The sequence below is a fragment of the Cebidichthys violaceus genome, unplaced genomic scaffold, assembly GCF_023349555.1.
Source record: "Cebidichthys violaceus isolate CVI_PGR_0920_01 unplaced genomic scaffold, fCebVio1.0.p SCAF_4, whole genome shotgun sequence".
Classification (NCBI taxonomy): Eukaryota; Metazoa; Chordata; class Actinopteri; order Perciformes; family Stichaeidae; genus Cebidichthys; species Cebidichthys violaceus.
In genome coordinates, this window is record NW_027176594.1 from 17,782,734 (window position 1) to 17,808,630 (window position 25,897).

Below are 25,897 nucleotides of genomic sequence, written 5' to 3' on the forward strand. Positions count from 1 at the left end.
GTAAAAAAGATATGAATCCACCCAGGTGCTGAAACTACAGCCTCACTGGCTTCAGGACTCACAAGCTCCAGGTAGGAGAAGCTGTATTTCACACGATTAGAATGTTAAACGATGCAGGCTGTATAGTTTATAATGACTTGAAGGCTGAATTTAACTCTTTACATGAATAATGACATTCTCACTTAGGTGTTTTTTTAAATAATAATTATTTAATTTAAGAAAACTTATGATGTACATGATGCAGCGTGCACAATGCACATTGGGCTTCTGATAATTTAATTTAAGCTAATTAAATATAAAGACTATACTATTCTTTTGTGTTTTGTATGAAGCAGTATTCATGTGGGCGGTTGCTTATGTTATTTATTGACCTATTAGGACTCATACGTTTACAGTGTGAGATTGACAGTGTGTGCATTACTGTACCTACATCTTTTAACAGGAATATGTTCAGCGTCCCGTGTTCATTAATGTATCTCTTATCAGGATGAACATGAATGTCTGCACCATCAACCACACAGCCATAATTCCACCGTGGGTGTCACCTGGGGAAAACTCCGTGCAGAACATTCTGTTTGGAGTTGCATATGCGGCGAACCTTCTCCTTGGCCTCCCCATCAATGGCTACGTCCTGTGGCTTATAGTTAGTGGAAAACAAAAGAAGATAGCTTCTGATTTCATCCCGCTCCACCAGATTGCGGTGGAATCCCTTCTCTGTCTCTCTGGCATTTGGTATTTCCTGAAATACTTCATCTCACTTGGTATCTTGACAGACATATCTAATGGCTTGGGTTTCATGTTCATTATTATGCGTCCCCTGGTGCAGAGCTACATCTGTCTGGAGCAATACCTTGCAACTGTCCATCCTGTGATATTCCTCAGGTGTAAACCTCTGAGGTACAAGGTGGCCGTTTGCTCTGTTTCTTGGTTGATAGCTTTTAAGCTGTACTTTGTTGGCCTAGTTTTGCATTTCCCAAGAGAGTTTTCCTATGCGATAGCAGCCTTGTATCTGTTCCTCTTGCTGTCGATGATTTTCTGCTGCTTATCAGTTCTCAGAGTTCTGAAATGCCCTGCACCAGGGAAGGGGCTGAGGGACAAACACAGTGGTAACAGCATGAAGAAAAAGGCTTTTAAGATCATTTTGATTAGTTTAGTGTCTACAACTTTGTTCCAGCTCCCAATGCCGCTTGGCGTATCCTTGATGGGAATAATACCAGAGCCCCTGTTTGTTATAGTTTACTCAGTAAATGTCTATTTATTTGTCATAACAGGTTGTGTCCCATCCATGCTGTATCTTTATAGGGCGGGGAAACTGTACAGTAAATGCAATTGCTTGTAAGCAGATATTTGTGTTTTTGTATATTGCCTACAAGATTGTTTCAAGGCATTAAAATATTTGAATTAAACATAAATGAGTCACTAAACAAAGTCTAATTATATACAAATGCAATAGTTACATTACTTGGTTTAAAATATTTGTCTAAATATTAATTAATATACTGGTATGATAAACAGTATGTGTTTGATATGATATGATATATATATATATATATATATATATATATATATATATGCATAATATGTCTTTATGTTTCTTTATTATAAAATGTAATAAAGGTGTTTTTTGGTGTTTTATGTCATCACTTCCCACCTTATTTGTGAAAGTTGCTCTGTCTAAGACAATAAAAACTTGAAAATGTACAGCATGTACATCTTTATTTTTACTGTGCACACAAGCACAAATATATACAATGCATAAAACTCACACACAGCGGATGCATATTTTTTGTCATTTATCTGCAGATTGTTTCAGCCACAGCATCCCAGTTGAATATAGGCCTTCTGTTATTAGAAGATTACATTGTTACTTACGGTGTACATCAATATATATATATTCCTCCCAACAGGAACTTGCATGAAACAAAAACCCTGACATACGTATTCAAAATGATAGCCTTAAAATATTATATATCAATATTTTTATGCAGACAATTACTCTACGTTGTACTGTTCAGCTAGTATTTAACAGTACCTGTAAATCTCAGTAAGGCGTGGGATTCTGCTTCAGCTGGCAGAGGGTAACAGAGGAGCCCACACCAAAGCCAGCATACAAAGGCTCACTGAACTGAGCTTTAAATCTGTGGATGAGCTCCATAGTCTCTGATATTGCGTAAAAGGCCACAGTGTTGCCTGCATAATCCAGGTACACACCGAGTCGTGTGGCGCTGGGAGCGTCAGGAAGGTCTCTGTCTACTTTATTGTGCCAGGCAGAGTAGCCCGAGTCGGAGCAGAGGAGACTCCAAGACTTGTTGTTGTAGCCCAGCAGGCTGTGCGAATTCTTCCCCTTGCGACTGATGCTCTTGTAGGCCACCCCGATGGAAAACTCCCCGCTCCACTCCGCCTCCCAGTAAAATCTGAAACCAGTCAGAGGCTCTTTGCACAGCACCTGGGAGAAGCCATCAAAGCGTTCTGGGTGATCGGTATGAAAGTGGACTGCTTTCCTCCTCGTGACCCTCTGGTTCCCGTCCGACAGGACCAGCTCTTTGTATACTGTGTTTGGATCCAGGGACATCTTGGAGTAGTCTGAGCAAAGACAGCCATACACATTGTTTTTGTTATTAATCTTTAGTATGGAGCATCCCATTGATCATCCACTCATCCATGTATTTTCTCTCCCTCTGTCTGTTTTTCGCCCACAACAACTAATTATCTGAAAACACCATATTATTAAACACATATTGCTGTTGCAAGGAAAGACACATGTGTCAAAGTAGTCTCTTTATTTCTGAAAAAACTACGAACTATGAACTCACATCTTAAGAAGTCTGTCCTGGTTTTTGGCTCCTGAAAATCAACTCTGGAAGGAACTGTTTGGATATAGAAAAAAATAACAATGGACACATATTATGTTGTCATACATTTCATCTTGTGTTTTACATTTTTAAATAATTCAAAAGGTAATTATATAATTACATAAATCAAATGAGGGATAGTTGAAAAACTTTCTATCCACATCTTTCTTGTTCTCTGAAATTAATTCTATATAATCAAATATTCATGATAAAGTTGTATATATTTTCACATATTGACACACATTTACCTTTGAGTCGTTTCTCTCCATTTCTCGGTAGAAGTATATAGACGGGGGTTTCACTAACTGTGAGGACGATACAGCATTAGGTTAGCGGGTTACTGGCTCACTTCATAATTTTCATAGTATAAAGATATTTTTGGAAATTTCATCTGTTATACACAAACCTGTCTTTGAGATTTCGCTCAATTCCTTCTTACAGATGTTGTCCAGATGTTCCTTCATCTCGGTGGCCGTCTTGCTCATCTCTCCAAAGGAGAACTGAGGGTTGATGAGCACTTTGGGCACCATGGCCACAGGAGGAACGCACAGGGTCGGAAAATTCTATTGAACAAGAAATAGGAGCTCCATAATCCAGTCAACAAGTCAGAAACACAAACAGTGCCCTCGCCTGGCCAAAATAATATCATCAACATTAACAGTTATTGCCCCGTTTCATTCACAATAACAGTTATTATCTGTTATTCAAAGAGCGCATGGAGCATGCAAAAATGTTTACATGTGACATGAATATGTAAATACATTGCCACCTTCAAAGTAGTGCATACTTTCATATTGCAAGTTAGAAAAGTACATCATTTCTTAAGTCTGATCTCATTTGTTTTCTCTCCTGGTTTATCACTAATCCTCAAGATAGATTATAAATGTATTGTTGTGTCTAAATAAAAAAAAGATAGCTTTAAAAGAACATGAACTCATAGATTCGAATGTGTAAACAAAATTAAATTAAGACACTAATACTTCTTGCAGCCCTGTATGATCTTTCAGCACCTGCAGAAAGTGAATGTTGTCCTCTGTTTCGAGGATCTGCCGTAGCTCTGCGTCTCTGCGCTGTAGCTCCAGTATCTCCTGCTCCAGACGGTCCAAGTAGCCCTCAGCCTGAGACATCGCCGACTGCATGTTGGCCGTTATCATCTGATGGATTTCAGCCTTCCAGCGCTCCACCGCCTGCAGCATTTCGTGGAAGGTCTTATCAGTTTCTGCCTGTGCTCGCTGGGCAGCACTCTGAAGGGGAAACCCAGTTTGTCAAGAGGTTTAGGAAAGGTGTGACATTTGATACCTGCATCATGACGACTTTTTCTTTATTCATTAAGGACACAATTATGTTTCATTAGGAAATGTCTGATCTTACTTTGAGAACATCCACATTGTGTTTGAGGTCCTGCAGCTCCTTCATCCTCTCCTGAATGATGTGCTGGACCTCAGTCTGGGTGACCACCAGGACTTTCTGTTGGAATAACAAGCTTTTGTCAACCACAGGCACTTAAGAGGAATTGTTTTGGATCATTTTTGGGTGTTGTGATATTGAATTCACATCTGATACTGTTTTGTATTTGGTTAAAATGTCAGACAACCAATCCACACTCACTTGTTTTTCTATGCGCTCTTCCTCCGCTGAGGTAATGTTGTGGCCGCGGTGCTCTCTGACAGTACACAGCACACAGATACACATCTGGTCAGAGCGACAGAACAGCTCCAGGCCTTTCTCATGCTGGGGGCAGATCTTCCTGTCCAGGTGGCCCGTCTCATCCACCAGCTTGTGTCTCTTGAAGGTGGACGACTCGTAGTGCGGCTTGATGTGCGTTTCGCAGTAGTAGGCCAGGCACATGAGGCACGACTTCACGGCCTTTTTGCGATGGCCGACGCAGAAGTCGCAGAAGGATTCCCGCTGCATGTATGGGAAAGGGGTGAGCTCCGGGAGCTGGCGACGTGGCTCGTGGCTCACGTCGGGCAGATTGCGTCTCAGCACGGGCCGTGGTGTGAAGGTGGAGTGGCACTGCGGGCAGCTGTACACACCCGTGTGGTCAAACTGGTCCCAGTAGATCTTGATGCACTCCAGGCAGTAGGTGTCACCGCAGGGGATGGTGACCGGGTCTCTCAGCGAATCCACACACAGTGGGCAGTAATCCTCTGGAGGTAAAGGGAAACTGGACTCAGCCATGATGATGTTGGATGCGTCAAATATTGGACGAACTTAGGATCAGAATCAGAAATGTCAATAAGCTAAGTTTGTCAAATGATAGTCCAGCTGTTAGTCAGTATGCTGTCCAGAGAGTCCAACTTCCTTTCATCCTACAACTCTTTTTTAAACAAGGGACAATGCTGGTCCCTGGCGATATTTAAAGGGAAACCTTTGTTTCTTCTGTAAACACACAGGTATGTCTTTCCTTATCACCTCTGTCCCAGCATCTGAGTGAAAGATACTGCCGTCTGCCACCATGACGGAACAGCTTAACAAGCAGGAATTTCAGTGAAACTCAAACAGTAAGGTCAAGTTGTCAGCAAAACATCATCATTTAAAGAAGTCAACACCTTCCATCGTTTGTATTGGTGTTGAACTGAAATGCTCCTTGACACCGTGGTCTGTTTTAGCTTTGACATTTTTTATATTTACAAAACAAGGTTCATCTGACCTAATGTCAGCACAGAGTGTTTGGGGGCGTCTCAGAAACCAGTCAGTGATTTAATATAGTATATAATACTAAGTATAAGCGTTAATGGGTTGTTTTACTTTTTTTTCCACCTAAAACTAACATTTCATATTTTTACTCTGTTATTCTTATTGTATATATTGTGCATTTGATATTTGCATTTGATATTTCATATTTTTATTTACCTGTACCGTATTTGCTGCTGTAGCGAACAAATGTCCCCTTGTGGGATTAATAAAGTAACTATCTATCTATCTCTATTTATCGTGGGTGGAGACTTGGCTGTACTTGTTAGTATTTACAATGGGGGGGGGGGTGGCACTTTGTCCTTCACACCCTTCAGCTTTCCATTTGACTGAGCAGTCAGTTTCATGATGGTGCATGATGTCAAAACAACTTGTTCTGTTTATCCTGTGAACAAAGCACAGAGCATCAGTACCAGTGGGCCTATGTGGGTTCCCACAGGAGCACGCTGAAAACCTGACAAACAATGCAAGGTTAAATATAGATATATGTAAAGAGTATATATATATATATATATATATATATATATATTGTGTAGTGTTGAATCTGAGTGAAAATTGATGTGTGTACTGTAATGGAAACAATGCCAGAATAACATTTAGTATAATGATTGACTATAGTATGACAGTATACAGAACATGTTCTAAATCCCAGCTGTAGAGTATTGTTTGAGCACTATAGTGCAGTTGAGGCATCGTGTGTAAAGACGCCCGCTCTTTTTACTTTGGTCTGATATTCAGTTTGATTGATATGGAGCTGCCAGAGGGATCATTTTTTTCTGTAATGTGTCAGCTTTACGCTGTCAGTACTCCTTGTCCTGTGATGGGCCGCTCTCATCTTTGTCCAGACAAGAGGGCTCTTGTGACAATGACAGTAAGAGAGAGAAAAAAAAAGAGATGAGAAAAAAGGGTGGGAGGGCAATGACAGATAGCTGTGAGCTGAGTTTTGTGTTATAGAGGGGAGAATGGAGAAAATGCTTATCTTTGGTGATGAATCACCTGCCCCAAAACATGGATATCAGAAGATATGTAACACAAATGAATGGAATCGTGAATTGAAATAAACAGAACATGAGAAATCTTTCCACAGAAGCAAGTCTGTGCACCGAGGCAAGGAGCTAATGAGAGTGAATAGACACAAGAGAGGCTGAGTGCCCATGATGTCATTGACTGTGCTGGTCGGTACTCTCGCTCTCCTCCCTCCCCCTTCCCTCTCTCCTCCTGCGTCTCTGCATCTCTCCATCTCTGTCGTCATTTTGAGCCTGGGAGTGGCAGGAAGGAGGAGAGGCAGAGGAGAAAGAAGAAGAAGAAGAAGAAGAAGAAGAAGAAGAAGAAAAAAAGGAGGAGGAAGACGAAGAAGTCGAGCAGCTGTACGCTAATCAGGATCTCCCTGAATATTTTCACAACATCCTTCCATTTACGGCAGCAGGTACCTTACTCTCTTTTTTTCAGCATCACCGTTTCATGCACTAGCACGCAATCCAACAAAGCGGCCATGGAAACAGCAGCAACAAGAAAACACGTCTCAATATTTAACTGGTGCGATAACTGGATGTATTATTTCATGCCCCGGTGATGATAGATCATCTATAATATTTATGTGGACATTTTTAGATGCTACAGTATATTTTAAATATTAGATTTTCTTAAAAATATTCAATGTCAATCCCAAAACTACTTGTAGCCAAACAGAAATGCAACACTGGATCTCCAGTGACATTTATGTGGTTTTATGTGCTTCATGTTTTTTGGATTACTGCCTGGAATCATTCTCATCTGCTGTAGTTTTATCCACATGCCCACCAATAAAATGTCCCACCAAGAAATATAAGATTGCTACTTCATCATCCATGAAAAGTGCATTTCTGCCATGTAAAAAGAAAACAAGTATAGTAATAATTGTGTTCTTTTAAACTGTTTTTTTAATTTATACTTATAAATCAGGTTTTTATGTACTAAATGTACATCTTTACTGTTTTTCAGACAACAGCAATAACAAGTTATGGACAAGTGTGTTTGTTTGTGTGTGTGTGTGTGTGTGTGTGTGTATGTGTGTGTGTGTGTGTGTGTGTCGGTGTGTGTCGGTGTGTGTTTGTGTGTGCGTAAGAGAGATTGAGTGGACCAGGAGAAGAGAAAGAGGAGGAAGAACATGTTTGTTCATTCACCGTTAGATTTAACAGCAGAGCAGCCGTTTGGAAATCGAGCTGATTGAATTGAATTGGCTTGAGAGCAGCTTTAGTAAGAGGGACATGATGATGGATGTGAAAGTGTGTATCTGCTTGTGTGTGTGTGTGTGTGTGTGTGTGAGAGAGTGAGTGAGAGAGAGGAAACGTTCACTTGGACTGACCATGATGGCAGCCCTTTCCTGGCAGGCTGACCATTAATCAGCTAATAGAGTCATTATGACGTTCTTTAATTTCACTAAATGTCCTCACAAGGAGATAAAGTTAATGAACAACCAAAGTAAGGGTGTCATCACTTTTTGAAGGGCTTTTTGAAGGTAGGATAATACAACTATGTGCAACAAGTAAGCTGTTGTGTTGACCATTATCAGTTTGACGCTGTATTCTCTATGTGTATCTGTCAGCATGGCGGAGGGCTCAGTGTCTGTAGCAGAGGTCGAGACCTCCTTCCAGAAGTTTGCAGTCCATGGAGACACTAAAGCCCGAGGAAAGGAGATGAACGGCAAGAACTTTGTTAAGATCTGCAAGGACTGCAACATAATCGACGGCAAGAACGTCACCACTACAGATGTTGACATAGTTTTCAGCAAAGTCAAGTAAGATTTTATTCAACTTTTCACAGCAAAAACGTTGAAAACGCAACAACCCAGTCACAGGGTAACAACAAGCCAAGGAAAGGCGGCTATAAGTGTTAAATATGGCAAAACCATTAATCATCAATTGGTCATTTAAAATAAATGTGTTTATGTTAATAAGCAATAAACATTGTACTTAATAAAGTACATATTATGCTCATGGGAAGTCATTAGTTTTCCAGGTGTTTGGTCATAAACCAAAGCATGGAATACATTACAATTTTGACCCAATCACCACACACACACACACACACACACACACACACACACACACACACACACACACACACACACACACAGTGAGTCTTCCAGACTGGCCACTGTTTCTATGAAGTATCCAATGATAATGCACTTTTTCTCGCTTTCTAGAGGAATGTGTTATTTAAAGTTTTACGTACTTGCTCTTTAATATAATGTCTTGTAATAACACTGTTATACCCCTTTAGCCCCTCCCTTTGCTAGCCCAATGTCATTACATTGGTGTGCAAATAGGAACATGACATTATTTGTATAATTGTGTTACTTGCCTCAGAAAACATTTGGCAACACTGTGTGTTTCCTCAGGGCGAAGTCAGCTCGCGTAATCACATTTGAGCAGTTCAACCAAGCCCTGACAGAGTTGGCTCCCAAACGTTTTAAAGGCAAAAGCAAAGAGGAGTCGCTTCAGCAGCTCTACGGTCTCATTGTTGGTAAGGAGCCTGCCAACATCGGAGTCACTGTGAGTAGTTCATCAGTTCGAACCTCAACATACTCACCTTTAACCTTTCTCATGGACGCAGCATCCAACAATGCTGCATGCTGCTTACTCGACAACTTAATGCTCCGTTTGACTCACCACCACAAAGTACTTAAGATTAAGGATGTTTGAGGTTGGTTAAGGTTGGGGTAAGAACCCAGAAGGACAACAATGTGTTCACATATCTTTTAGTTTTATTGGCTAAATCTGGTCTATGCGCCATGGCCAAAATAATTACGTGCATTATTGTCTGCCGGTGTCATTCTTCAATTTCTTTGGCTCCAGAAATTTCAAATCGAACGCATTGTGGCTTTAAACTGACGTTCTTTTAATGGGATAATATATTAATTTAAGTGTTGGAAAAAATGTAAAGAAATAGTTGAGAGTGAGGGGAAAATAAAGTAAGCAGACAGATGGGATAACACATGCATGTGTGTGTGTGTGTGTATGTATTTTTTCAGAAAGTGGCAAAGGCAGCAGCAGTGGACAGACTGACTGATACCACCAAGTACACTGGAGCGCACAAGGAGCGGTTTGACGAGTCAGGCAAAGGAAAAGGAAAAGTCGGGCGCGAGGACCTCCCAGACAACAGTGGCTATGTCGGAGCTTACAAGGGCAGCGGCACTTATGAGGAAAAAGTTAAAGAGGCATAATTCTGCAGACAGATTATGAAAACTTCAATAACTAGAATTAGGGCTGTTAAAAAAAAGATAAAATAAAAAAGTGATGAATTGGCTACTTTAAACAAAACAAATATACTGTATATGTCTTGTTAGCAATACTAACTCTATCCATTAAAAAAACAATTAAAGAACAAAAAAACACAAAAGGTTTTCATAAGTGACAACCAGGATGAGCAACTTAAAGAAACTATTTCCTAAAACAAAATCCAAAGATAATGGACATACTTAGCTGCAGTTATACAGACATGGGTTGTACAGTAGCATGAACAACTGATACTGAATATTTTCAATGATTCAACAAGGACCAAAAGATGAAACTGTACTTGCAGCCTAGCATGCTTTATAGAAACTAACTCTGCTTTGTATTATAGTTTAACACTGTGCCTTAGCATCGATGTAGCCGCTAGCGTGAATGCTATGATATACAGTAATGTGCTGCTAATCTCACTTACCTTGATGCAATGGATGGTACTTTAGCTGGATTCAAGAAATGAAGCTGCGTCAGTAGTTACTCCTTCACTCGCTAAGTTGATGACTTTATAGTTGATTGCTTTTTGCTACATGACCATTGACAATTATTATTCTTGTCATGGCATTTGATCATATCATGAATAGATATTTATATTTACGAGTCAAAAAATGAACAAGCAGTGAAGAACACAGAATTATCCTGTATTGATGAAGCTACAGCACAGGATAGCCTAAATCATCTTTATTTCTCATTCTTTTATCACTAACAACATTATGCTGTGATTCTTAATGCTCATATATTGTATGCTGTTTCATTTTGTTTCAAGGTTAAATCAATTAAGAATATCACTTTCCCCCCAGAATTAAAGGCTGCAAAACACCTTTTAAGAGAAGTGAATGCAATGTGAATGTAATAAAGGTGCACCATCATACGTATATATATATATATATATATATATATATATATATATATATATATATATATATATATATATATATATTACAGTATACATTGTAATTCTCTCAAAACCTAATTGTAGTGTGTGTCAGCAATTGTACAATTTAATCAGTGTGTTATAATACATATTGTATTCACTTGTTTGTTGCAGCCATGCTACCCATAACTCTGTAAACGTTTAGAAATTAAATGTGAGTTCTAAATCCCAGATGTGAGTAAAGTTTTTTCACTCACAACGATGTTCATTGAGCTTATACAATAGACTGGGTGAAAAATGTAAATCAAAAACAGGAGTGAATTTATATTATAGGAACATATCAGAAAATAATTTCTGTCGTATGAGTTGTCAGTGAATAACAGTTTAAAGCCATGAAGATTTAAGATGATAACCACCCACATGACACCTGCTGATTTACAGAAATAGCCAGGATACAATTTCACAACATAAAGGGCCGTTGTAGAACAATAAACACTCAGCATACACTCCTCCTTCTACCTGGACTGTCCTGGTAATGTGACGCTGATCGCTTATCGTTTATTCATTTATTTTCTGTTTAGTAGTTTAGTTATGTAGTAAGTCAAATACACATTTCATTTATAAAGAACTTGATCGTTTGATTTGTGTATATATGAAATAATAGGTCCCTGTACACCTTGAGAAGAACTCCGTAGCAAACCTGAGATTCAAATTAATTGGTTAACATCAAATGTTGAAGTTTTCCCTATTTTTCCAAAATTGGGGGGTGTCCAAAATAATATCTTCTGTTAAATTCTGTTAGTTAAACTAATGGTGGCTTATGGCATAAGCTGAGTGCTGTCATTCTTTTATACTAATTTATGTTTATAAGTCATAACTGAATTAGTTATAATCGTTACATATTGTGATATTAATTAGTTAGTATTCATTAAATCTGCTACCAGCACCAACGCTAAGTGAAGTGATCCGAAATGAGATAAGTGGTAAGTAACACAAAATAAAACAGGAAATACTGAAATTAGCAAAAATAGTTACATTACTCTGTTACTCAACTCAGCCCAGCTCTGTCAGGTGCCCTCCAACAACTCAAAAGCTGCCACACCAACACATCACAGCTTCTATTTTTAACATTTAGAAATAAAATAAACGATTGTCTTCTGTGGTTGTAACGGGCCAGAAGTTCAAGTTTTGAACTTTAATGTAAGTAGGTGAAAAATTAGAGAGGGAAATGAGAGCATACAAGCAACATTATTGCATTCAGCAGTTTAATGACTTTAGTATTCATTCAGCAAAAAGAGGAATTGGTGCATTTTCTTTCAATAAATTCCAATAACCCAAGTCCAAAAAAGGTCTCTTAGAATCTGTATTTAGTAAATAATACGATATTGCAGAAGTTAGCTAGGTTTCACAAACAAATTTGTCTAAAAAGTTATGAAAATATTGTTGTGACAGATATGTCACATCAGGCTTTTAAACTTATAATTGTCTCAGAAAAAACAATATGACATATGTCACAATAAGAAAAATAGTAATGAGCTGCTCAATTGATTTAGCTGATTCAATTAGTTTTAATTAAAATGTATTCTTTTGTTGAAAACATTTAAACAAAAAAATATCAAAATGATAAAATTAGTCAAATTAATTATGAAAAAAATTATGAAATTCTTAAAGAAACATATCAGAAAATAAAACACACAAACAAACTTGATTTAACATCCTATTTTGGTCCTGTTTCAAAGTAATGTCATTATTTCTCCTGCAGTATGGATTAGGATTAACGATACAGTGTTGAGGGTGCATTGAAGATGCAAGGAGAAGACATTTTTGTCTTGTAAATCAAATCTGAAATTTTTTTTTTGGTTAAATCTAACCATCAAAGTTACAATTTTGATATGTGTTGTGGAAATGCAAATAAAAAGGTATATCTTTGTTACCAAGCAAAAAATAGCCCAAGTTGACAAGTTTTCATAAGTAAACGCCCAATGTGACATATGTAACATTTCAGATCTTTGGCACTAGGGGGTAGTATTTAGAACATATTTTCAGAAATGTGTTCCATGTGGTCCATTTTGTCTGTTTTATATCCTCTATAATTTTGCTTTAACGAGTAATAAGTTCTTAAACTGTTCAACTTTGCAGTTCAGATTGCTTTGAACCCCTGCACTATCCAAGACAAAGAGAACTTCACAATCTTCCAGACCTTTGCTTTTAACCGGACCTTTCATTTTCTTCGTTATTTTGAAGACCTCATAGGGGGGGATGAGCACCTCTTCATCTGGATCTTTATTCTGATCATAATCATAAACGAATGAATACTTATTCAAACGAGCAGCATAACAGGTATTAATTTCAAAGCAGGTCTTGCTACCGTATTTTTTCACATCCGGTCTTGAAGAGCTGGAGGCAAAGGAGCCAAACCGAATTATTTTTTTGACTTCGCCTGTAAACTCAATGCTGACTCGTCTGTAGGTAGTTTGACATGGGTCTCTCAAGATCTGTATAGCTGATGTCAGCAGGTAATGCAAAGAGTGGTATTCGAATGAGGAGACATATTTGCTCTTTTGTGTCCGGACTGCCTCATTGAACTCCTTGTACACATGGGGAGAGGTATAAAGACAGATTGCTTGTATGTGCTCTTTGGTTAGATCCTTATTATCCCTCTCTTCGAATTTTTTATCAGCCTTTTTTTCTATTCTATCCCATTTAAAATATTTTTTTTCCTTCTCCAGGTAACTGTCCTTGATTATTTTCATCATTGCTTCATTGCAGCCAAGATACCGATCGTCAACCGAATCTTCAACCAAGTCCAATTGGATCTAAAAGTAAAACAAAGAGAAAGAAGAAGAGAAACATCATCAGCAAGCAAATTTTAAGCTAACCTTTGATATGTTGCAAAACAAGAAATGCTAATTAGCGTGTTTCCATTAACTGATTAGGAGTGAATACATTTGGCTACAGTGTAATCCTTGTGTCTCCTCCTCCCCCCGTCAGTCACGGTGTCTGTGTCTTGTGGGCACTAATTACGAATCATCGCCACCTGGCTTACCTGCACACCTGGCAGCAATCACCTCATCACCTCCAGCATAACATCTCCAGCTTTCCTTTCCTTCCTGGTATTGTGATGCTCAGCCTCTCAATTATCTCCAGTGAGTTTTTGTGTTACAGTCTTCCAGTGTTTTTACCTCACGTCTGCTTCCTGTCTGTGCCCGGTCTACAACCACTCTCAGTTCCTGTCATCCTCATGTCAAATGCCGTTGTCCCTTTTTCCCCTGTTACTCAAACTCTTCTCCACTTAACCGCCGTTTGTGTCTGTGTTCTGGGTCCGTTATTAAAATGAAACGTAATACACATGGATGTAATCCACCAGCAAACAAGTAGAGGTTGCGGAGCAGAAAATAACTCTGCTTGTCCATCTAATTATCTACGAGAGAAAAATGGAGAATGGTCTTCAGGATTTTTTTTTGTTGAGATTTGGGCAAATTTAAATTGTTCCATTATGTCAGCCACCACTAATGATGATTCATGTTGTCTGGAGACGAAGACAAACATTCACATATTATGGGAACATCCAAGAAGACGACAGCAGAAACAGCCGATCCGTTATGTGAATTAAATGTTCGCTACCTCGGAATTTATTCGGCAAAGGCGTTTCAGTAACCCATTTAGCACATCAACTCTTTTTTTCACAAAGAACAAAACCACTTCAAGCAAGTGTAAAAACTTTTTCGCAATTGAGGAAGTTTTACCCATTTTCGATGGATTTTCTAATGTGATACTACAAAATGTGCATACTAATATTATAGTTGATAGGTGAACACAATTTATTTATTTACTTGGGTTTTCTTATGGCATTATTTAGGACTGATAATGAGGATATGGAGTGGTTATGGTTGGATATGGTTGTGGCTTTATTTCCACACTTTGCTGATTTACACAGTCCAAATGTGCAGGTGGTGAAGATTTGCCAGGTGAGGTGACTGGAGAAGGCAGAGTGCCAGTGAAATCTGATACTTGCATCGTCAAAGCAAAAAATTAGATTTTAAGGTTTGAGTTTATATCTTTCACAATTGAAATGTGCTTATAGTTATGGCTCACTAGTTCAAGCACAGATAACACTGCTTGTTTGAATGTTTATTAAAAATAGACTACATAAGTGCAAAGTAGTGTGTGATATGAAGTTAAATTAAGTGTGTGAGAGGCATCATTATACCTGTAATGATGCCTCTCACATTTAATTTCTACAGTCTGGCTTCAATTCACCAACTCACCATCTGAGTCTCCAATTTCCTGTGTCTCCAAAATGTTCTTACGCACGGGTAAGAGTTTTCATACAGGCGCACATTTTCTCGTCAAGTTTGTTTTTATAGATCACAACTTTAGTGTGGAAGTGGTGTACGCCTCCTCGAGGCCCCGTTTTGTGCGTACGCAATGGTTATAAATGAGACCCTTGGCCTGGATGGTGAACATTTTTTTTTTGCCTTCTTGTGGATTGACTTGTTATTGAAGTTGTCATACAATGCTCCACCATCACACATTTTATTGAGTATAGGCCCGAACCCTCAAAGCTCAGTGACACTGTAGCACTACATCTACGCAATGTCCCTCTTCTTAAGGATAAATAACTAACAAGAGAACATGGTATACCCTTGCAACAAATGCTGAATGCAAATTCTGTCCATGATAACTGGTGCACCAAAGTGTTTGAATATAAATGATTAATCAATACGGACTCACCAATATTAGAAATGAATAAACTGACGATTGCTACTTTTTACAAGCATCCTTAGTATCTCATGCAAGGTTTTATTTACAGTTATTGACTTGATCTCTAAATTACGAGCATTTATGGTTAAACTTTTTCTGATGTGTTGTTTTTGCCCCAAAATCATGCGTGAGCAAACGTTATTGCGAAAACATCCTTCACTGTATTTGAGATTTTTTTTGAGAACGTCAACTGATTTTCGCATGTTCCACTTACCTCCTTGGCATCGACAGGCAGCATCCAGCAAAGGAGCAAACATAACGGTGGAAAGATCAACATGTTAGCCTTCATCACTGCAGTCGGAAAACTGTTGAATCTATGCACACACACACACACACACACACACACACACACACACACACACACACACACACACACACACACACAACAAATCAACACCAGTGAACTGCATTAAAAAAATATATACTTTTCTTTTACTTCGAAATCTAATATTGAAAATATTGCACCATAAACTAAACAAAATTGACGCACCTCTAAAAACTGTGGGTTCCATAAATATTCTTTTCTCCATTTAAACGTCTCAAAACATTTTAAATACAAATAAAATGCATTTTACATATTCAGCACATACAGTTGTCAAATCAAATTACCCTTATAAAAACAGGACAAACAGCAGGTACAGTGTGTATTGTATAACATGTTTCTTTTGTATACAAAAACAAATATTAGTTAAATCACCATTAACAAAACTGGCAGCAACCTGATATAAACTCACTTTGATGTACAGTGGAGCATAATAAACATTTAGATCAAATCAAAATATGCTTACAAAAGCATGCTGGCATAAACGTATGAATTAAAGACGTAATTGAAATGTAATCCAGTAATTCGTGACAATGTATGTTTTTCGATTGTAACCTAGACTGACTATAGTCATTTAAAAAAAAATCTGATTACGTAATCGCGAATAGACATAATTAATAATAATTTAAATAGTGTCATAGTAAATGCTTAAACTATTTCATAAAAAGAAAAATGGTAGTCAAAAGTTGATTTGAATGGTGAACTCACCAGGCGTCAGGATGATGGGATGTTGTTGAAGTGATGCCCTCGGGTCAAAGGTTTTGATCAGACAACCGGTCCTCAGCATGTGTTCAGGACTCATGGTCCGCTTTATATATACCCTGCCTTCATGGACAGACAGGTCACCTCACACGAACATGTAGAATTTGCACATTTCCACGTCCTATGTGGGTGGACTTCGTGAATGTTTTGAAGCATGAGTGTGTGTGTATGTTTTTGTAATGAATCTTTGAGTCTCTGTGTTTCCAACAATCAGCGGGACGCGTACAAATAGCCTTAAAATGACAAGTTCATTGATGCTGACTTTGCTTTCAGACATAAAGTGATTACTTGTCTAATTTCTTTATTTCTTACTTCTCTCAAATTACGTTCAGAAGCCCTATTTGTTCATTTGTCAGAAAGTATTCATTCTGAATCTAAAAAAAAATACCATTAGCTTTTTGTTGATTTTTTTGTTCTCAAAATAATTTTCAACTTTTATTTTGTGTCTTCTGTGCTGCATTAACATATCTATAACTTTCTCAGTGACTCATAAAAGGACGATTAGTCTATCTTCTCTTAACTCGCATGATTTGCAAGAGAAATCATGTATCTCAAAGGTATCTACAGCATGCTTTACATGTTGTAACAGACTCGAAGCACGGCCGTGGCCCTGTATGCAAACTTACAGGTGCTGGAGGTTGTCAGCTAGATAACTACTACAGATAAGTTGCCAGCTGCTATATTGAACACATTGAGTGCAATAGTATTAGTGTGTGTTACGACAACCATAACCATTGTGAAAGGAACAAGTGTAGATAGAAGAATCAGCTTACATGTATTTCTATGGCAGCAATCCACATATATATATATATATATATATATATATATATATATATATATATATATGAGGCCACATTTAAAATATGATATTATAAATCTAATATGTATTTATTGTATGGTTTTCTTTTCTATTCTGTTTTATTATATCCTACCCTCTCACAGCTACTGTGTGACCTGCAGATGTAAAATGTAATACAAACATACTGAATGTTAAATGTTCAGCAGCGATACAGTTGTGGTGCAATTCAAAACTTAAAGGTGCTCTGTGAGATTTTACTTGTAATCAAACAAAAGTAATGTTAACATTCACTGTTACTCACCAAAGTCTGTGTTTCTTTAAGCTCTTAGAGACATGTAATCAACAAAGCAATGAAAAAAACACAGAGTACATCATAAGTGTATTTTGATAAAATAATAAGGATGCATACATATAAGAATAATACACTTGAGTTAACTGCAGATACAGGTATGGATAGTTGAGTATCAGTCTAATTGAGTTTAAATTACATTACAAACATAAAAATATATCTCTATATCTGGTGTAGTAGGGTATTTAAATAGATAAACCATATGAGAATATCTTAAAAGTAAAAGTTTACTTGTATTTTTTTCTCAAAAATCCAGTGGGAACATTATGGTTAAAATGACAGTTGGCTCAACTGCTTTATCTTACTGGCTTTTTCATTTTAGCCTCACTTAAAAGAGATTTTTGTGGCCCCTAGTTCACTATGAGTGTTTGTGTCAGTGTCCCATCTCAAGACTATTTATTTTAATCTTATGCCTTTATTATTACTTTTATGTGTAATTGAATAGTTTTTGTTCTCTTGATTAACTTCAACCCTACAAAATGCTATGTTCTGAAAATAATGTGTAAATGAAGTTATTGTTATTATTCAATGACTAAGAGGGTACAGTACACTTTTATAGTAAGCAGTTATGGTGAAAGGGTTATCAAGACGTGCAAGATTAGACATCATGGAAGAGTCAGACCACAAGGAAGGTGGTTTCAGAAGTGGGGTTGCCACAGAGGAGGTGAGGGTCGGCTGTGGCTCAGTGGGGAGAGCGGGATGTCCTTTAACCACAAGCTTGAGGTTCAATTCCTGGCTCCTACTGTCTTCCCCTTTACAAAAGACACTGAACCCCAATTTGCTCCCCGGGCACTTTACTAATATGCCAGTTACTGTCATGCAAACGCTGTAGATATGTGTGTGTGTGTCTCCAATTTGTAGACGTGTGTCTCCAATTTGACTCATGACTGACATGCAAAAGCTGTAGATGCGCACTGAAGCGGTTCTTATCAGAGGTGTTAATCAGCTCTTGTGGTGAATGGAGATGCAAATATACAGAACTGCATACAGCAACCATGGAAAGGTGGAGTATTGTATTCACAAAATGCATACTGTGCTGAGGAGCCTAACATGTTCTCTGTTTTACTTTATTTATTTATTTTTATCTTCTTCCTTGTTCGACACATTTAAAACATATTTCCATATATTTTGTATATGTTCATTAGTTTAATCGCAGTCAATCAAGGGTGTCATCAACAGCATCTTCAAACATGCTTATTGTGATGGTGTATTTGGCAATGATGTATTTGTTTAATCAAACATCTAGGTCATTCGTGAGGACCATAATGGTGGTTTTGCAGGTTTTAACCCATTCAAGGACACCATAAAAGTCAAGTAGCAGAAATTAGACATTTGTAATCACCAGCACACCTGTAAGACCCCTCAGACCGCTGGCACATTTCGTAGGATGTAAAATAGCCCTATACAAATATGGTCTAAATGTGAGCGTTCAATAAACATCTCCAAATAGCCTGTGAAATTTTTTTTTTTTTTACCGGTGACCAAAGTTGTTTGTGATCGTCTTTTCAACAGAAAAATGTTCACTGGGAACCGTTGAAACGAGCCACAGCTTAAACTTGTGTGCTCCATAGATGCACTCTGCACTATCTCAAGGTCTCCATTACTGCTAAAATATAATAAATGGTAAAAGAGTCTTTGTCTTTGATGCTTAAGAAACCTCATTTACTGTAGAGCTGCAAGGACTGCATTAAGCAAGCTGCTTGGACCTCTTTAGTGAATGAATAAAGGCTACTAACTTTCATTAATCTGTGCAAAGATTTCTTTTTTTACCTTTCTTTTTTCAAAGAGAGGAAACTCTGGACTAAATGTATTATTGCCTATTTTAATCTATTTAAAGGACTCATCAATGTGAAAGGATGATTTTCTTTCCAACACACCACTTCCCACGTATCTCTTTCACACTCTGACCACACTGATCTTCCTTCTGCATCCACCTTGTGGTCACACAAGATGGAGTGGAACATGTCAGCAATCTCTTCTTTTGTTTCCTACATGACACAATTTAAAGTTCAAATTTGTGGATTCACTCACTGTGAAGCTATTAGAGGTGTGATCAACTGTCTATAGTGACTGCAGTTCTGTTTCAACTCTCCTGAAACTTCATTTGTTAAATAAATATTCAAGAAACCGAAACGGTCAAAAAGTACTTCACAAAGACTTGCTTTACATTTTATTGCATTATCTGTCTTGTGTCGGTTGTTTTATTTGCATTGCTAAAGATGGGAAGTTATGAAGTACTTTTTGCTTGGGTATCGCAAGTATATTTTTTAAGTACTGCCACTGCACTTAGTTTTTCTTTAGTGAGGCATTTTATTCCACTACTTTACAAGGGTGAACTTTTTTTTTTTTTTCACCGTTGCATGGCAGTAAATAAAATGTAGAACAGGGTTTTACAAAAACCTACAATCAGCTCTTTAAATAGGATTTAATTTAACAATAACTTTATGGGGCAATTAAATTGAATTGAAATACAAAATACTGTATTATCGATATAATTGTCTGAAATCTCACAGCACTGCTCTGATTATATGGAACGGTGTCACACTGTGTCCAGGGGTGATACCATTTATTACACCAACAAGTATTTTAGGGACATTGCAAAGGAAGATTGGCATTGAACACAGCATTCCACAGAACAACAGGTGGCAGTATAGTATGCTCTATGCAGCAATGTGAAAGACAGGGAAGAAGAAAACTGAAAGCTAGTTAACGTGGAAGTAAACACTACTGGATTTAATTTACTTTAAAAATATGAGTTCACAAATGTTTTATGACGAATGAAATGCATTTGACACATTTGTCAGACCTCAAGGATAGACACACAGCATTTTGGTGAGTAACACTAAATTAAAACTTCCCCCCAGAGCACCTTGAAGTGGTTCAAGCTGCTTCCCACACATTGACCAAAGTGTGTGCCATGTATTGTTAGCATTATACTAAATGTGTTATTGCTGCTGGTGTTACACTGGTGATGTTGTGCAGATTCATGTTATTGTGACACAGTTAGGTTCTATTGTCATTGTCTTCAGTATTTGCGTTCAGTTCTGTCCGTGACAGAGCTGAGCAGGGCCCTGGTTCAGAAAGCAGGTTTAACAAACTCTTAGCCTAAACCTGAACCCTGAGAGGGAAAACTCTGAGTTTTCAGTTCCAGAACAGCTGATCAGAGTTTGTTCCATCAACTCATCAACAGTTTATTCACTCTGGGTTAGGTTCCTGACTGGTTAATGAAAGAAGCCATCATCAATGGAGCTCCACAGTAACAGACCCAGAGTTAAAGTTCCCTGTCTTTCTGAAACTGAAAACTCAGGGTTTCCCTCATCTCAGAGTTTTCTGAAACAATGCCCAGGAACTCTGCACTGCACTTACTTTGTGCGTACAGTAAATGTCTTAAATTAAACATGTGTTATGTGTTGTTGAATGTGGACTCGAGCTCCAGCATATTCCCTTTATGAATAACGGTCAATTGTCAAAACTGGATACGAGTCCCGATTTGCTTAAAGTGAAGTCCCTCTGTAGGATTTGAAAGTTCTTTATTTTGGCACCATCTGATGATCATATCAATAATTACACTGTAGTAGACAGCAGCTGTCTGGTCACGGTTTTCCTCAGTAGTGCCTTATATACCCACCTCTTCAGGAAATGCTACCCTGAGCCTTCCACTTAGCGCTTATTGTTTTCATACTAGCTTGTTGCACTTATTGTATTCGTATTACTTATAGCACTAACTGTTTTTCTTGTTTCTGCCCTGTACTTTGGCTCTGAGTTATGCTCTGCTTCATGCTCTTAGATGCTTGTTTGGAAAAGGAAATGTACTTATGACTTCTGGTGACTAGTAGTTCTTTTGATTACCAATGTTGAATGCACTTATTGTAAGTCGCTTTGGATAAAAGCGTCTGCTAAATGACTGTAATGTAATGTAATGTAATAAGTAATCATTTAAGGTAAGTCTTGTTCTTACAAATATGACTTCTCTGTGTTGCTGTGTTGGATCCATTGTGTAACTGCATATGTTGCTGTCTACAGTGTCTCTTTTGAATCTAGCAGGAGGGTTTTTATAATCCTAGACTTATTTTAAGGGTTGTAAATAATGGTTCTCAGATTTTCTCAAAGCTTGTTATTTTACGTTGGTTCAGAATTTTACACGGAGGGATTTTAGACAGCAGTTGACCTCTTTGTTGGTAGATTCAATTACTACAGATCAACCTAGAAAACAAAACAAAAGCAAATCCCCATTTTTGCTTGGCGACAAATTTTTATTGATATAAAGAAAACTTCCACACAATCATATATTTGTAACATATAGAGACACAGATAGATTGGTGAGAGTTGTTACTCATTTTGTTGTACAGCATTTTGGATGTATAAAAACTCATACCTGCAAAAGCAAAAATAAAAAACAACAACCAAGGGTTAAGGAAATTGCATAGACGTGTGGTAATGAGGTTGGATTTAAGAAGCATCAAATGCAGTTTGCATTACAAGACTGAAATGGTTTCACTCCGCTCAACCAGTTGATCAATCATAGGTCTCTCATTGGCGGCGTTGCAGTTCAGATTGCTGTGAACACCTGCGCTCTCCAGGATATAGACAACCTCACAGTCACCCAGACCTTCGACATCTAGACCCCTTGTTTTCTTAACTATCTTGAACTTCTCATAGGGAGGGATGAGCACCTCTTGCTCTTCTTTTGCAAGAGAGGAATGATGTTTCAGGGAAGCACCTAAACAGGTTTTAATTTTAAAGCAGGTCTTCTTACCGAAGCGGTTCAGTGTTGTTTTGTAAGAGCTGGAGGCAAAGAAACCAAACCGCATTATTTGATTGACATTGCCACTATACTCAATTCTGGTTCTACGGTAAGAAGTGTGACAGTTTTTATTATTATTGAGGATCTGTACAGCGGATGTCAGCCAGAAATGTAAGGAGTGAAATGGGAAGGAAGTTCTATATGTGCTCATGCCCGTCTGGATTTGATCATTGAACGTCTTATAAAACTCTTGATAATCAGATATATAAACACAGATTGCTTGCATGTGATCTTTAGTTAGAGCCTCATCCCCTTTATCTCTATTTTGGAGTCTTTTCTTGGCACAACGTTGTGCTTTTTTCCAGACATCCGCAAATACTTTAGTGTTCTCTTCTTTAAAGTATTTGTCCTTGATCATTTTTGTCATCGTTTCGTTGCAGCCAAAGTACATGTCATCAACAGCCGTTTCAACCATGTTCATTTGGATGCCCAGCTTTTCCTCTGGTAGATTGACGATAAAACTGATCTAGAAGGGAAAGATGAACAAAATGAGAGGAAAGTTCAGGAATTCGATGCAGGTTGTACCACTGTACATGAGTGTCTGCGGAGAAAGCTGGGATATAGAAGAACTAAATGGATAGACAGATTTTTGTTATCCCCAAAAGGTGAAATTTAGTTTCCACAGAATGTGCATTTTATGTGCCCTGAAGATCATACTGCTTCTTCTGAATACTGAAGATACTGCTTTGGCGCCTCGAGGGGAACCCCAGATTACTTCCTGCAGTTTATGTGCTTGATCACTTATTTAATAACTTTGAGCGTTGTACTTTGAGCGACAAGCACATGTATACACACTGTGTTAACATTTGTCAAGTTTTAAGAATTCAATCGCATAGTTTTCGATTTAAGTGGCTGCAATGTACCACTCACCTTCATGGAGCATACAGGCAGCATCCAGCAAAGGAGCAAACACATTGGAGCAAAAATCAGCATGTTACCTTCCATCACTGCGGGTAGGCAAGCAGCCTCTGAATTTACACACACATACACAAAAGGCATGAGCAATGATGATGAAAAATTGGCTTGATATATTCTAAATAAAACTTGAATTGATTTTGAAATAACTCACCAGTCTTCAACAGCGCCTTCCAGATAAAAGGTTTTGACCAGACAAAGAGTTGTGAGTGAAGAGTTGTATATAAAGCCAGGTCACCACATACCACATCCTGACAGACACACACACACACACACACACACACACACACACACACACACACACACACAGACGTACTAAGATACACAATGTGCCCACACATTCACACTTGCCATGATTAAATGTGCGTGTGAGCGGTTTACTTTTACCAGACAAATGACACGTTCATGGTGTCATTGTCAGCTCAAGTGGACTCACTAACTTTAGACTTGAAGGTTCAACTATGATTTGTTGACCATCTATGGTTACAAGGTGCAACTGCCGGTAGTTTGCACAGTAGATCAGTAAAGCCAATTTACTCAGAGCCAAAGAAACGGGATGTAATCCATCTTAATTTAAATGTCAGTTGCAAGTAGAACTATACAGTCGTATACTTTTATGTTTTCAAAGCAAGCCATCGTCAGAGTCTGAAATAAAGGTGCAAAAGGGAACAATCTTTCAATTCATCACAACCTGGACAAAGTCAATTTTACTTACTGCAAGATATTAAGTTTCTGGATTTAGGGGGATTCAGAATTTTTTAAATGCCAAAGCAAGAGAATTGAGTGAATTCTTTTGTAATATAGTATTAGCATATAAAGTCAAAAAGCTGAAATATGTCATAGTTCTCATTCAGACCCCACTTGTACCAACTGTCCCAACTTTTCAATTGAGGTAATTGTTACAATCTAAATTACACATTACAATGTACACTACATTTTTACATAGTCTAGGTTTCAATGACCTGCTTTTAGAGTTAATTGCAATAATGTGATCGTCAGTTTGTCTTAATTTTACCAGTGCACTTCCCATGTTCATTTATTCTATGCCATATAAGAAAACATGGAAACACAGACGAGGGATTGGAAAGTTATTCTACACAGATGAAACTATTGGACATGTACAGAAAATGGAAGAATTGATTTCTCTTTTGGATGATGGTTTACTTGAATTTGACCTGTGACATTACTGGCCTTCCAACCTCTTATATGTGACTCAATATGCAAGTAAGCAAGTTATTGTCAAATGGTGGGGCAGTTTTGAGCCCCATAACTAACTCCACAATAAAAAGTTTATACAACAGTCACCGCTGAACCTGAGTGTGAGAATCAAAACTCTGTAGCTACCACAATGTACGTCTCAGTTTTCTTGTTCACCTTAATTTCCTGTTCGAGGCCACAAGCTGCAACACTACATGTGAAACATGTGGACTTGCACAACATTGTAAAAAGGCTTGTACAAGCTGTGAAGACTCTGTCTGTGAAGACCCTGCCTTAACAGAAAAGACAAAGAATCTCATTCATATTGTGTGTATCTGAAAACTCATCACTGTAAAGGCAGAGAGGTTCTTACTTTCAGCAAAATATTCTGTGTTTTCCCCACGATATCTGCTTCTTGAAATTAAACTATGATTACAGTTATGATCTTATGGGATGTGTTGACTGTGCAGGAAAGTAGCACAGCTCAAACTGCTGATATATAGCTTCTTTTGGTTACCCCTTTTGGCTTTATTTGATAGTTAGCAGTAGAGACATACAAAAGATGGGGAGAGGGAAGACATGCAACAATGGTACAAGTTTAGAACTGGACCAGAGATGTTGTGATCACATGGTGTGTGCCTTGGACCACTAGGCCACAGGGTTGAATCAACGTAAAAAAAGAAGAATGTTTTAATGGTTTTGTTCTTCTTTTGTGAGCGGTTCAAAGTAAAGGAATAGAGCCGTTAATGAGCATGCTATTTCAGAAGCTATAGTCATCTCTGTCTCATGTAAAGTGAATGACTCAACTCTTAATTTCCCCCTCAGCTCTGAAAAGAATTTGAGCATCTTTCAGTTCTAGTTGAGTCTCACCACCATCATCTATGCCATTTTAAGATCCAGCAGGCACCTTGATGTAGCTAAGGTTTCTTTGCTGTATTTCATTTGTAATAATGTAGCCAATCTTGGAGAAAATGTTCTTCTATCTACTGTGCTGCGAGTGGCAACCCCATTTACAGACATTCCATTTTAGCTGGAATGTAATAGTGACTTAGTAGTAGACTTAATAGTGGCAACACATTAAGAAACAGGTCTGGACAGTAAAGTAATGTAGGTTATCCAGTTACCCGGATGGTCCTGAAGATTGTTTCTGCATCCAAAACAACCAAAAAATATTTGTTAACGCGATGCCAAAAAACACATAAACTTTAGTATGGTGCTGTTGAACTCACATCCCGAACTGCTGCATCCTCACATCTACTCATTTAATGATAACCAGCTTGTGTTTTGTGGTGTCCTG

At 38.0% G+C, this 25,897-nt stretch overlaps 4 protein-coding genes across 4 annotated transcripts; 1 reads left to right on the forward strand and 3 right to left on the reverse strand.

Annotated features, from left to right (window-relative positions):
* Window positions 1-1,699: 1,699 nt before the first annotated feature.
* On the reverse strand, window positions 1,700-5,151 carry ftr84 (finTRIM family, member 84). Its single transcript, XM_068727175.1, has 7 exons — window positions 4,461-5,151; window positions 4,224-4,319; window positions 3,863-4,096; window positions 3,259-3,415; window positions 3,101-3,157; window positions 2,814-2,867; window positions 1,700-2,583 (listed from the first exon to the last, which is right to left on the reverse strand). Exons 1-7 carry the CDS (start codon window positions 5,031-5,033, stop codon window positions 2,042-2,044), a joined length of 1,713 nt encoding a protein of 570 aa, XP_068583276.1. The 5' UTR covers window positions 5,034-5,151; the 3' UTR covers window positions 1,700-2,041.
* Window positions 5,152-6,792: 1,641 nt separating this feature from the next.
* On the forward strand, window positions 6,793-10,919 carry tppp2 (tubulin polymerization-promoting protein family member 2). Its single transcript, XM_068727494.1, has 4 exons — window positions 6,793-6,975; window positions 8,134-8,325; window positions 8,929-9,082; window positions 9,562-10,919. The coding sequence occupies exons 2-4, from the start codon at window positions 8,135-8,137 to the stop codon at window positions 9,751-9,753; spliced, it is 537 nt and encodes a 178-aa protein (XP_068583595.1). The 5' UTR covers window positions 6,793-6,975; window position 8,134; the 3' UTR covers window positions 9,754-10,919.
* Window positions 10,920-12,632: 1,713 nt separating this feature from the next.
* LOC137885288 (ecto-ADP-ribosyltransferase 4-like) lies at window positions 12,633-16,540 on the reverse strand. Its single transcript, XM_068727493.1, has 3 exons — window positions 16,483-16,540; window positions 15,667-15,766; window positions 12,633-13,504 (listed from the first exon to the last, which is right to left on the reverse strand). Exons 2-3 carry the CDS (start codon window positions 15,739-15,741, stop codon window positions 12,776-12,778), a joined length of 804 nt encoding a protein of 267 aa, XP_068583594.1. The 5' UTR covers window positions 15,742-15,766; window positions 16,483-16,540; the 3' UTR covers window positions 12,633-12,775.
* Window positions 16,541-21,940: 5,400 nt separating this feature from the next.
* LOC137885166 (erythroblast NAD(P)(+)--arginine ADP-ribosyltransferase-like) lies at window positions 21,941-23,598 on the reverse strand. The gene is made up of 3 exons (XM_068727322.1): window positions 23,558-23,598; window positions 23,359-23,456; window positions 21,941-22,954 (listed from the first exon to the last, which is right to left on the reverse strand). Exons 2-3 carry the CDS (start codon window positions 23,431-23,433, stop codon window positions 22,160-22,162), a joined length of 870 nt encoding a protein of 289 aa, XP_068583423.1. The 5' UTR covers window positions 23,434-23,456; window positions 23,558-23,598; the 3' UTR covers window positions 21,941-22,159.
* Between the last annotated feature and the right edge of the window lie 2,299 nt (window positions 23,599-25,897).

Bases quoted from the DNA above. Each gene is read 5' to 3' on its own strand.
- ftr84 (XM_068727175.1), bottom strand. From the start codon at position 5,033: ATGGCTGAGTCCAGTTTCCCTTTACCTCCAGAGGATTACTGCCCACTG. The intron at 4,097-4,223 runs GTAAGATCAGAC...TTTCCCCTTCAG, and splicing joins ACAATGTGGATGTTCTCAAA to AGTGCTGCCCAGCGAGCACA. The intron at 3,158-3,258 runs GTTTGTGTATAA...TCGTCCTCACAG, and splicing joins GAGCGAAATCTCAAAGACAG to TTAGTGAAACCCCCGTCTAT.
- tppp2 (XM_068727494.1), top strand. From the start codon at position 8,135: ATGGCGGAGGGCTCAGTGTCTGTAGCAGAGGTCGAGACCTCCTTCCAG. The intron at 8,326-8,928 runs GTAAGATTTTAT...GTGTTTCCTCAG, and splicing joins ATAGTTTTCAGCAAAGTCAA to GGCGAAGTCAGCTCGCGTAA. The intron at 9,083-9,561 runs GTGAGTAGTTCA...GTATTTTTTCAG, and splicing joins CTGCCAACATCGGAGTCACT to AAAGTGGCAAAGGCAGCAGC.
- LOC137885288 (XM_068727493.1), bottom strand. From the start codon at position 15,741: ATGAAGGCTAACATGTTGATCTTTCCACCGTTATGTTTGCTCCTTTGC. The intron at 13,505-15,666 runs GTAAGTGGAACA...TTTTACTTTTAG, and splicing joins TGCCTGTCGATGCCAAGGAG to ATCCAATTGGACTTGGTTGA.
- LOC137885166 (XM_068727322.1), bottom strand. From the start codon at position 23,433: ATGGAAGGTAACATGCTGATTTTTGCTCCAATGTGTTTGCTCCTTTGC. The intron at 22,955-23,358 runs GTGAGTGGTACA...TTTCCCTTCTAG, and splicing joins TGCCTGTATGCTCCATGAAG to ATCAGTTTTATCGTCAATCT.